The sequence below is a fragment of the Muntiacus reevesi genome, chromosome 5, assembly GCF_963930625.1.
Source record: "Muntiacus reevesi chromosome 5, mMunRee1.1, whole genome shotgun sequence".
Lineage (NCBI taxonomy): Eukaryota > Metazoa > Chordata > Mammalia > Artiodactyla > Cervidae > Muntiacus > Muntiacus reevesi.
Genome location: NC_089253.1, coordinates 16,855,885 through 16,868,356, shown reverse-complemented (window position 1 = coordinate 16,868,356; position 12,472 = coordinate 16,855,885). Strand labels below are relative to the sequence as shown.

The window sequence follows — 12,472 nt, the reverse complement described above, 5'->3', positions numbered from 1 at the left end:
ATGTAAGCAGGAAATGCGAAGGGGAGTGGTGTATTATGCAGGACCGAACAAACAAAACTGTGGATGACAGACAGTGAAAAACAGGATCAGCCTGCACGGAAAAACAAGCCCAGGAAGCATCTCTGGAGAAGGTGAACTCTTTCTTGATGCCTGGTGCTTTTGCAGCCTTCGTCTTAGTCAAGCTTGTTCATCTAAGTTTGTAAAGTAATCTAAAATTGCTTAGAGGTCATCTTCCGGGATACGCCATCAGACAGCCATAACATACGGGATCTCTTGGCTCAGCTGGTATTCTTAGCTTTCCGATCTGCAGAGTTCTGTGAAGGGTCCTAATCATATATTCTGGTCATAACTCTGAACCCAGCTACAGACGAGATAGAGTGAGCCTGGATGTCTCTCATGGGGCTGGCAAGGATGACACAGTTGGACAAGACACCACTGTTGGAATCCAAATGGTTATACAGCTGTGGAGCATCCATGTGGATGGAGTTCTCAGACCAGAAAAATGTCTCCAAACTCGATGGTGATATTGTGACTCTGGTGATGAGTCTTTAAAGATTATATCCACTATGCAGACTAATCTCCCCAAGTTCAGGGGCTGACCTCAGAGAGCTCTTGCTCTCTCTTCTAATGTCATTTCATTTATAAGAACTACTTAGTAATAAAGTTCTCTATTAAGCATATTTTTAGTACCTTGAACAAATGCTTACTAACTTCTTAGATACAGGCAGGAATGGCAGCCAGTGTAAGGGACAGAGGCAGACTCAGGTTGCAGTCAATACTGTGGGTTTCAGGAGACAAAAGTGGGCTCCACAAATCCTGAGATTCCTTCCCTACACAGAGACCTCAAGCCACACTGTGAATCCAAATGCTGATAACAGCCAGTCAACACCAAGTCCAAGCAACACCAACTCCAAGGGTTCTCTGGGTGCAGAACAGAGCTTTCTTGTCTCTACTGAAAATGAAAGTGGTAACTGGGTCTTTGAAGTCCAACGTCATTTACTTACAAGAGGCATGTGCAGAAGTCCACACTGCTGTTTCTTTCACTGTTTGAAAATCTTGGAGCATATGCCCTTGAGTAGAGTTAATTAAAATTTCATTGTGATTTTAAAGCACTAACTGTAAGAAAACATGATGTCAAGTCCCTAGGCTTGCATTATGGATGGTGGATTCAGGGCTTCCCCAAATTCCTTCATCTTTTTCTTCCAGATTTTAGGCTGAAAACGATGGCAGGAGGATCATCTTCCTCTCGGACGAGGATTATCTTTACAACATTGCACACGATTCTCAAGCTTCTGCTATAGTCCTGTCACTATGCAAGAAACTAGAGACCGTGGAAGCACACAGTTATTTATAAGACAAGTTCTGGGCCTTTGGCAGGAGGGAAGTCTGTGAGGTCTTAGTTCTCTTTAGTATTTCTATGACCTGCGACATGAAAGCTTCTTTCCTTTGCTTGCTTGTACCAATGGAAGTTTCTAAACATTTCTCTTGAGATAATCCCAATAAGCTTCAGGGGTCCCTTGTCAAAGGCTGTGAAGAACATGGCAAGAAGCTTTTTCACTCTCTTCCTCCAGGAGCCTCAGGTGACTCTTAACAGTTGTATCATGGGTATGTGTTAGGTCAGATGAAACAAGGATCACTATGGCAGGTGATGATAACTGGGGTGGTTACAGTCATCTGAACTTCTTTCAGATGGATGACAGATCATCCAAGAGATATTCTTGTTAAGTTCTTAGATACGTTAATGCTCTTCTCACTTTGGATAAAGGATCAGTGAGGAGTAAGTAGCCCATGGCACCCACCCTGAGAGGGACTCACAGAGCCCACTAATTGGTCTCCAGTTTCCCACTCCTATCACATGTGGGCTGAGAGCTCCTAGGACCATCAACTAATCAAGCTCCTGTTCTGATAATGTGGGGGAAGATCCCTGTCCACGTCCTCTTTCTCCTTGTCAGCGTCTGTCCTGCAACTCCTGGGTCCTGATGTGAGAGCATGCCTTTGAGGAGGCAGAAGGCAGGAGGAGAAGGGGACGACTGACAGAGGATGAGATGGTTGGATGGCATTACCAACTCGATGGACATGAGTTTGTGCAAGCTCCAGGAGTTGGTGATGGACAGGGAAGCCTGGCATGCTGTAGTTCATGGGGTCACACTGAGTCGGACATGATTGAGCGACTGAACTGTAAGCATAGGATTATCTCACAGACGCAGATATCTTATGAGTGCTTGTGAGTCCTCTTGTTTGAGGACTGTCTGATAACACAAAAGAAACTCAAGGGCGAGCATTCAAAAGTGGATAAAAGACTCCAGAAGTTTGTGTGGCCTTCCTCTATAATTCCTCTGCATCGTGAAGTCTGGCTTTGTTCACTCCAATAATTGCATCATCACAGTATTATTTTGATCTTTACTCCCAGAAGGGGATTTGTTTAAGAATTAGGATTTATAGGACTGGACAGCTCTCCTGAAGCCTAGTAAATAATTCTGTATATCTGGCATTTTGAACAATCACAGCTTTGGGGTCAAGGTTGGAATTTTACAAATGTAATCAGAAGCTAGCATTTCCCACATGTGTTTTGGGACTTTCTAGTCAAGGGAAATGAATAAAGTAATCATTACAGAAATGATCCAAATGTTGATGTTTTCAAAGAAATAGTAAAAATTAAGCACCTTCTTAAATTTAGCTATGATTTTCAGCTTTCTCTAATGAAATAGGAGATCAAGCCCCAGACTTAAAAGACCCATAAAATTCTTGGAAAAGATGTCCAAAAATATGCCTTTGGTGACTCTGTCTTGACCACATACTTGAGAAATGAATCCACGTCGCATCCCACCTTAACTTCTGGACTAGGGAAACTGGGTTCCATTTACACTAGGGTGTATTAGAAACAAGTAAGTGAGAGTGAAAAGGAAAATACCCCTTTTTATTCTTAGGAGCAGGTGATGATGGATGTGCAGGTCTGTAGGCAGGGGAGGAGGGGCTGGAATGCCAGAGTCCCTGCAGGCCTCCCCCAGCCCTCTGCATCCTGAGATCTGAGATTCATAGATGGAGAAACTGAAGCCCCCAGTGACCATGTGGTCTGTCCACGGTACTTCTTCACCAAGACCTTTCTTGAAGATGCAGAGAGATGGATAATTCCTAACATAAAGAATTAAGCTCCAAAATATTCTTGCTTTCTGATGAGAATATTGTCATTAAAGAGGATGCCACTGCCAAATTCCCTTTCATTCTGAAACTAATCTATTTTATTAAAAAAAAAAATCAAGTAGTTTCCATAAAAGAAAAGGTGGACTCAGATCTCCAAAAGGAGATACTTAATTCCTGCTCTATAATCTACTCTGGAAAATGTCACTGGATTAAGAAGGTTCTCATGCTGGGGACTTGTCATAAAGCGTTCAGACTTGTCTTACTCTTTTATGCTGTTTATTAGGTAATCAAGTCATTCTTTCCTGTTTATGGAAGGCGGGAGTGTGCAAATAAACAGCTCTGCTCTCTTTGGCGCCCACTGCATGGAGGTGTGTGAGTCAGCATTGTGGATCCTGGCCTTTTCTCTGGTGTAAGACAAAACCACACTGCAACATAGGAAGTAGCTGTGCTATAATCAACCCTCATACAATGAGGAAGCCTGATTACAAGAGAAAGTTTAACATTTTGAATTTCTAACTTTTCGCACCGGTAGTTTTTGCTTTTCCTAAATGATCCTCACAGGGAGTGTAGTTCCCTGGAAATATAAGAAAGTGCTTCTTGTTGCCATTAAAGATTAAAGAGAGGCTTCTCCATCTCATTTCTGTTCTGAAAAGAAAAAGGAAGGCACCACCACTGTCTCTCTCCTTTGCATCTCGCACCCCTTCCCTTCTACCGACAAGGTTACTGGAGGGTTCCTTTGGCATAGGGTGTTGAGTTTCTGGCAGGAATGCAGCTGGCCACAGGCGAGACGCACAGAGGGCAAGCTGCCATGCAGGGAGACGAGACAGGGACAAAGGAGACGCTCACCACACAATGACAGGTAACAGGATTCCGAGCCAACGTCCTTTCATCTGAGCCACTATGACTAGCCCACTGCTTCTTCAATGTCCTGTGACATTTTCTGGTATTTATGACTGTCAACCTTCCTCTTGAGTCATGTGCACTTTTACCTTGATGTATTTCTTATCTGGAGGGGAAACAGCATCTGCAATCCCAAGGTGGAATTTGCTCTTACAGAGTGACAGCCGGGTGTTCAGGGGGAGGTGGGAGGGCCTGCTTTGACTTCTTGGCATCCAAACAAAGGGATGCTCTTCAAGTCGGGCCGATGAACATCCACTAGATGCTAGACGGAGCACCGACGGCCCCCAAGTCCTGCCATGAATCATCCGTGACCGGATGAGGGGAGACTTTCCCTAAATCCCTCGTCATTTGACTCAGACGAGATGCTTTAATCTTATAAAAGTCTGACATCCATAAACCTTGTGCAACTTGGTGGGGTGAGCTGAGGACTCTGTAAGCAAGTGAGAGAAAACAGAATGCACTCTCTCTGGGCTCTGATTTTGGTTTTAATAAGCACGGGTCCCCTTCCGGGCTGGGAGGCTAAGAGGTCAGCTTGTCCTTAGTCATGCAGAAAAGCGAAGGTGAAGGGGGAGCAGAGTTTAAAGAAGCGGGTGGGCCTCCTGAGTGATTAGGGCCACTTCTCTTTCAGGGGGTGTCCAGGGCTGTCATGAGATAGGATGACTCGGACAGAAAGAAGCCACTGGAGGCACACAGGGTGGTAGCGCGGCACGTTCTGCTATGGAAAAGCAGGCCAGGCTGCTGGCGGCAGGGGAGGCAGCTTTGCGCCTGGTAAGAGCACTGGCTGGCAAACTAACCGCGGGACTCTGAGCGCCACTGGAGTAGGAGGGCCCTGCCTCTGGGAAGGACAAGAGCCAGAGGCCTCTGCAGAAAACCTGGGCTTTCACCGCAGCTCAGGAAACCAAGCCTCAAGTTCCCGTTCTACTTCTTAACAGTTAAGTGACTGTAGGCCTTGGGTCCCTGCAGAGGAGGGGGCAATACACGTGCCTTCACAGGGTGATGGCTGGGTGTATGAAACGATGCAGTTAAAGCCCTCAGCAAAGAGCTGGCCACACTGTAAATACTCAAATATCAGAAGCCATTATTATTGATGTTAATAAATATAAGGCATTCCAGAGCCATTTATAAACAGAGTGATGGGGTGGGGGTGGACATGATCAATAAAAACTAATTTCAGGCTATAAAACAGAAGGAATGAAGCCTTAAAAAAAAAACAAAACATGAAATAAGAGGAAGCTCCATTTGTTCAAAATTCCTTCATGCCTCAAAATCTTTGGGGCTTGCCTCCCAGTTTCTGTAAGACTCAGGAGGGGACTTTCAGGGTTGGAGAGGCACTCAGCGTCCCACCTCCTAAAGCCATGTGCTCACCATCTGATCACAGATTCTTTCTTAAAAAAAAAAAAAAAAAAATGGAAGGGGAAGAAGTTAAAACACACATACACAAACCAGTTGATTCAATAAGGACGTTTTGGTGAGTGTTCATTCCAGGATAATAAACCAAGCAAACGTCTGGCTGTGTTTAAAATCAACAAAACCAGCAGGAAAGGCAGAAAGAAGGGAATGGAGTGATCAGCTTGTTTTGAAAGCTGCCAACAGTGCTGCTTCGGCAGGGGCTGGTGCTGAGGAGCCCCCTGGAGAGGGGAAAAGAGACAAAGACAGGCAGGACGGAAGCCGAGGACAGGAGTCGGGGGGGGGGGGGGGCGGGGGTGGACCCCAGGCCTAATGGACTGCAGATGTGGCCTGGGGCCTGCGGGAAGCTTCCTCCAGAACTCCAGGCCTCTCTGGGAGTACTGGCCTAGGAGGCCGTGGCGGGGAGCGGTCAGTGCTAGAACCAAGACCTCCCAACCAGACCATCAATCTGATTTAATGGGCTACATGTAATGAGCAGTACGATGCGCCAGCCTGTGCTCAGCTCTTTATGTGCATGCTTGCCCCCGTTTCACAGGTGAGCAAACTGAGGCTGCAGAGACACTTGGACCTTGCTCACAGTTGCTCAGTGGTCGAGTCATCGGCCTCGTTCTTCAACCCCAGCTCCCTGACACACAGCTGTCATCTGTTCGGCCTGCGCAGGGCGAGCCCCAGGGTGTGCTACTGGCTGATTGAGACCCGGGAAATGCAGGCTGGGAGGGAACAGGTTCCAATCCCCCAGCGGTGAATTCACATCCAACTGCTGTCTAGGACAAGCCGACCATAGTGTCATCGGATGAAAGGACCCTCGGCCCAGCTCCGCATGCGGTGGCCCCAGAGTGCCAGGCGCGGCAGGCGGCGTGCGGCCCCGGGGAGGCCCGGCCTACCGATGGTGCAGTGCTCGCCGTTCCAGCCCGGGCTGCACTCGCACTTGCCGTCGCGGCAGGTCCCGTGCTCCGCGCAGCGCGGGTGGCAGGCGCGCTGGTCGCAGGCCGCCCCCATCCAGCCGTCCTCGCAGCGGCACGCGCCCCCCACGCAGACGCCATGGCCCCCGCAGTCGGCAGCGCAGATCTCTGTGGGGCAGGGAGGAGAGAAAACAGGCACTCAGCGAGTTTTTCTGGGGAACAAGGGTCACACTTGGCTCCCCTCTGCCGGGCTCCGTGAGCTGCCAGGGTTCCGGAGGCTCGGGGCTAATCCCTGTGGACAAGGACCCCCTAAAAGAATAGTTCTCCTGGCGGAGGCCTGTCCCCAGCCCCCCGCCTCATCAAAACAGGATGGAGTGCAGGCCTCTGCCCTCTTTGCTTTTCCCTGTGGCCAGCCTGTCCCCACTTTTGTGCCTGCCGCTCCCAAAAGGGACCGGCCTTCGGAACAGATGTGAGGGAAAGTCAGATTTAATTAAAAACGAGTTATGTGTGAAAACAAAGTGAGGATGAGTCCCTGATTGCCAAGTCAAGTGCTTGTGGGTTTGGCTGGGGTGTGTGAGGGGTCCGGGGCTTGAGTTTCAGTCCAGCCTTGACTCTAATTGAGATGGGATGAAAGGGAGGCTGGCTCTCCCGCATGCCGTGGGGGTAACTCTGAGTGGCTGTTCTGGGCTTTTGCTGGGTTTATGCTTTGTCCTCTTGCTCATGGCTTCACCCCAACTCCAAGAGCCATCGAAATCGCCTCTCCCATTCAAACCAGTACTGGCTTGGGGGTGGGGGCACTTCACAGCCTGAGTGGAGTTGCCCAGCCCTTCACAAAGGCCTGACTGTGAGATGATGCAGAACACACACACAACCTAATTCACAAGCCCCCTGGGCTTCGGCCAGCGGCAGCTTCACGGTTACGCAGGCAGAGGCTGTGCAGGCTCTGAAAACAACTGCTTTTTAGGAAACCAGTTGAACAACTGGGGCCCTTGGTACTCTTGGCCAGGGCTGCGATGGAGACCCTGATTTCATTCTGCGCCTTGTGGCCCAATGTTCTTCAAAAGAAAATCCCAACACCTTTAATTTCTTTCAAATTAGACTGACTGACACCGCATCAAGTTGCATTTGCCCATTACCCCTTCCAACCTGTATTCTGGATATCAAAGTTGCTAACAGTATAACTACTTTTGAAAAAGGAAAGAAAATAAAATTAGATCTCAGAGGCTTAGAACTTTCATCTTAATCTACAAGGCAATGGCTAAAATGTTCAAGTGAAAAGGAGAGTGAAAAAGCTGGCTTAAAACTCAACATTCAAAAAACGAAGATCATGGCATCTGGTCCCATCACTTCGTGGCAAATAGATGGGGAAACAATGGAAACAGTGAGAGACTTTATATTCTTGGGCTTCAAAATCACTGTAGATGGTGACTACAGTCATGAAATTAAAAGATGCTTGTGCCTTGGAAGAAAAGTTATGACCTAGACAGCATATTAAAAAGCAGAGACATTACTGATAAAGGTCCATCTAGTCAAAGCTATGGATCTTCCAGTAGTAATGTGTGGATGTGAGAGTTGGACCATAAAGAAAGCGGAGCACTGAAGAATTGATGCTTTTGAACTGTGGTGTTGGAGAAGACTCTTGAGAGTCCTTTGGACTGCAAGAAGATCAAGCCAGTCCATCCTAAAGGAAATCAGTCTGAATATTCACTGGAAGGACTGATGCTGAAGCTGAAACTCTAATACTTTGGCCACCTGATGTGAAGAACTGTCTCACTGGAAAAGACCCTTATGCTGGGAAAGATTGAAGGCAGGAGGAGAAGGGGACGAGAGAGGATGAGATGGTTGAATGTCATCACTGACTTGAGGGACATGAGTTTGAGCAAGCTCTGGGAGTTGGTGATAGAGAGGGAGCCCTGGCGTGCTGCAGTCCATGGGGTCGCAGAGAGTTGGACACAACTGAGTGACTGAACTGAACTGCAAAATGTTCAAGAGTTAAAAAAAAGAAAACAACAGTAAGAGTGCCAGTCTGTGGGGTGTTCCTATGCCTGACATCTTGCCCAGCAAACTAGCTGGACAGGGAGGGAGTGCCTATGGTACCACACCAGGTTTCTTGGCTACGCAGAGGACAGAGGCTGCTGGAAAATGTGAGGAAAGAGACCTGACCGGGAGCCAGGGGATTTGGTCTCTATGCCAGGTTCAGGAGCAGAAGCTTTGTGACCCTGGTCAGGTTCCTTGACTTTGCTGGTGATGCTGCCTCTCAGCATTTCTACTGCCCATCAGGGCCAGTAGAAGTGGACAATGGAAGGCGGTGTGGCAAGATCACTAACTCGAGAAAGATTTCTCAGGACAGTGATGGATGTCACTGGATGTCCAAGGACTGGGTTTGCAAGGTTCATGCCTGCTTAGCCACTGATCTACTGTGTGACCTTGGGGAGGTCACCTGCCCTGTCTGGGTGTCAGCTTCCTCATTGACTGCAGGGGGAACCAGATGGCAACTGAGACTGTGGGAGTCTCCGATGTAAACATCCTCCATGTTACACAGCATCATCCATCCCCAGGGCCGGGCCCCCTCCTCCTCTGAGAAGTCTCCCACGATTCACCCTGCAGTGGTTGTCTTGCTCTGTGCCTTTCCAGATGACATGGTAGACTGCTCTTCCACTTCTGTGTGTATCACTGTCGGGTGCAGGACACCCTGAGGCTGGATGAATTCTTCTGATCGCCTCTAGGCCTGATACCCAGGATAGCTCTTGGCACAGAAAGACCCTTAATTAAGGTCTGTTGGCTAACAAATCCATGCATGCCTGTGGTTACTGGTGCCAAAGAATTTAAAACAGTTCAGGTACACCCTGCTCAGCCTGGCTGACAGTCATTCCAGGCCTGTCTGTCTGCTGTGAAAACTCCCCGAGTGAGGGCGCGGCCGTGGAGCAGTGTCAGGACAGCCAGCAGCCCTCGGGGAAGGGGGCTTTCTCAAGGTGTTCTTCAAGCTTCCTTCCCTTCTTGCTCCCATGGACAGCGTGTTGGACTTCCCTCAAGATGAAGACCGACAGTCTCGGGTCCCTGGGTCTCCCTGTGTCTCGAGTCTGAAATTTCAATCCCTACGGCACAGCGCTGCAAGGACATCCACCCAGGTGCCTCCGGAGGCGGGCCTGCACTCAGGGCTGGCAGAGACCTCCACCTGAGAGCTTGAGGGAAGGTCAGCTTAGCCTTCATTTGGGTTTACTCAGCGCATTTTCCAGGTGGCAGTTAATGGTGTGAAAGCAAACTGCAAACAACGCTTCTATTCATTGAGGTGTGGGCCTGGAGAGGAACAGGCTGTATGGGCCAAAGCCTTGGTGTTAGGGGCCGTGGGCACTTGGGGTTCATAGTCTTGGTGTTGGGGGTTGAGAGGCACTTGTAGGTCACGGGGTTGAGAGAAAGGAGGTGGGTCTTCCCCAGCATTTGAGCGTCTCACTTCAGGCCCTCACTACTGGGTAGTTCATTCTTTCACTAATTAACCTGGAGGCAGTGTGCACGAAAGAGCTGAAGACTTGGGGTCGGGTATGACTCCAAAGCTTGGTTCTGCCCATTGTAACCTTAGACAGCTGATTCAATTGCTCTGAGCTTTACTTCCTTCCTCTGCAAAATGGGAAAGATGACAGCACCCACTCCAGAGGGGACACAGCCCTGATGTACAGTTTATCCTGATTCCTTTATTCTTCCAGTAATAGCCTGCCTGCTTTGTGCCAGAAACTGTGCCTAGCGCTAGGAACAGAGCTTGACAGGATACAGTCTCTGCCCCCAGGAGATCGTTGAACAGACAAGGCACAAACTGATTGCTGAGATCATCAGAGTAATTTACAGCTGTTACTCACTTTGGCACCTTTCTGCTTATGTGCAATGAATAAAGAATCCTGGATCTTAGGATCAGACAGACTTGGGATCTGTTCTTGGCTTTGTCCCTTACTGGCTGGGTAATCTTCAAGGTGCCAGTTACGCAATTCACTAAATCTCGATTTCGTTTCTGTAAAATGAGGATAAATAATCCCCACTTCACCAACCTTAGAGGGCTGGTGTTAGATCAAATGAGATAATGTGGGGGAAAGTCACTTCTGGCTTAATACCGTAACACTTATATCAGGTTTTACAGTGTACAAAGCCCTCTTAGCGTACAGTTCCTCAATTAACTATCACAGCAATGCTTTGTGAACACCTGGCTATTCTCCTTCCAAGAGGTGAGGCTTCCGAGACCCAGAGAGCATAAGGGGATTCGACAAGGTCGAGCGTTCCTCTGGTCCTCTCGCCTCATTCTGACAATCCTCAGCACGCCGCTGCAGGACGGACATTTCACAGATGCGGAGACTGAGACCCAGATTGGACAGGGGCCGGTTCTCCTCTGAGCGGACCTTCTGGTTCTTCCCGAAGATGTGCCCCCGTTTCTGGCCCTGTTGTTCATCCTTCGTTATGTTCAGGTCAGACCCTGGCTGTGTGTGAAATGCAGTGAGATTCTTCTCGCAGAGTTTCCCCATCAGTCGGACGCACTTTTCTCCTCTGTAGACCGTAGAGGTGATCCTCCAAACAAAATGGTCAGTATCCATTGACCACCAGCTTACACGAGACAGGCTGCCCTGGCGCAAAGCTGAGGCTGCCTGGGGGCTGGACACCCCTCCCTCAGTCCTTCTACAAGCTGGGCTGTGAGCTCTTGCATGTTTTAATGGAAGGGGCCTGAACGGGGTGACTTTGATGTTTATGGGGTGCTAGCTGATGGCAACACAACCTGTCAGGGCTGAGGTTCTCCTCTGAAGATGGGCTCCCCGCCTGAGTGCAGGAGACCCGCTGCCTCGTGGAGGGAGTGGAAACCTGAGACACTACTTTCTTATTCAGCCTCAGGAGGTAGGCCCATTGTTATGCTTTTATATTCCTCAATTATTATTATTTTTTCTCCCTGAAATAAAAGGAACTGCTTTGCTTTTCCTTTTCCGGTTCTGCATTGGCATTAAAGCAGATATAACTTCCCAGAGTGGTTGGTGCAAACCAAACAGAATGATGCGAAAGAATCTGCTTTGACCTCTCCTGCACCTTTTACATAATGTAAGTGGCACTCTGAACTTCCGGTCAGAGCTCCTAAATCTCAGGTTTCCTCGGTTGTAAACTGTGGATGTCACTGACTACCGCAGAGACTTGTTTGCTGAATTTCTTTGCTCCCAGCAGGCACTGGGGATCCAGTGGTGTGCATGACAGACACGGCTCTTTTTCCTGACTCTAAGAAGAGACATCTAGCATGGCAGATGGATGGAACCTAATGAAATTAAATGAGTTAAGATGAATGCAAGTGAAGCTTCTAGCATGGAGCCTGGCACACAGTCAGGATATAAACTGCACACACAAATTCATATAAGAAAGGAAATGGAGTGTGGTGGCAATGGGGTTCAGATGTGAATTCTGACTTATGTAACATATCTTACACAAGCAAGCATTTGATAAAGGCTAGGTGACAATCACGTGATTAACATCAGTACTTTTTGACTAAATGCTGGAAGACTGGGGTCTTGGTGGAATCCTTTGATGTACTATAGAGTACACAATCCACAGAGTAGACTTGGATTCAGACTTTGACTGCCCAGTGTCCTTGGGTTCTTGTGGAGTCCTTGGGAGAATTACTTAATCTCTCTGCATCATACTTCTCCTCCAAAATGGGGAGAGTAGTGGTGATAACGGAAGGAAAGGGCAAATGTGTAATTGTGTTATGAAATGTGCTCTGTAAACTGTGCTATGTACATCCTGTTATGTACACAACTGATTGAGGGGACCTAAGGCATCCTGTTTTTCCAGTAGTCATGTACAGATGTGAGAGTTGGGCCATAAAGAAGGCTGAGTGCTGAAGAATTGATGCTTTTGAATTGGGGTGCTGGAGAAGAGTCTTGAGAGTCCCTTGGACAGCGAGGCAATCAAACCAGTCCATCCTAAAGGAGATCAGTTCTGAATATTCATTGGAAGGAGTGCTGCTGAAGCCGAAGCTCTAATGCTTTGGCCGCCTGATGTGAAGAGCCGACTCACTGGAAAAGACTCTGATGCTGGGAAAGACTGAAGGCAGGAGGAGAAGAGGGTGGTGGAGAATGAGATGGTTGGATAGTGTCACTGACGCA

General features: G+C 48.3%; 1 protein-coding gene across 1 annotated transcript in view; it reads right to left on the bottom strand.

The window, feature by feature from the left end:
- TENM4 (teneurin transmembrane protein 4) overlaps positions 1 to 12,472 on the bottom strand; it is a 257,467-nt gene that overhangs the window by 125,705 nt on the left and 119,290 nt on the right. The window contains exon 10 of the mRNA XM_065936475.1: positions 6,333 to 6,518. Coding sequence (XP_065792547.1) covers positions 6,333 to 6,518 — 186 coding nt within the window. The remainder of the gene's footprint in view (positions 1 to 6,332; positions 6,519 to 12,472) is intronic.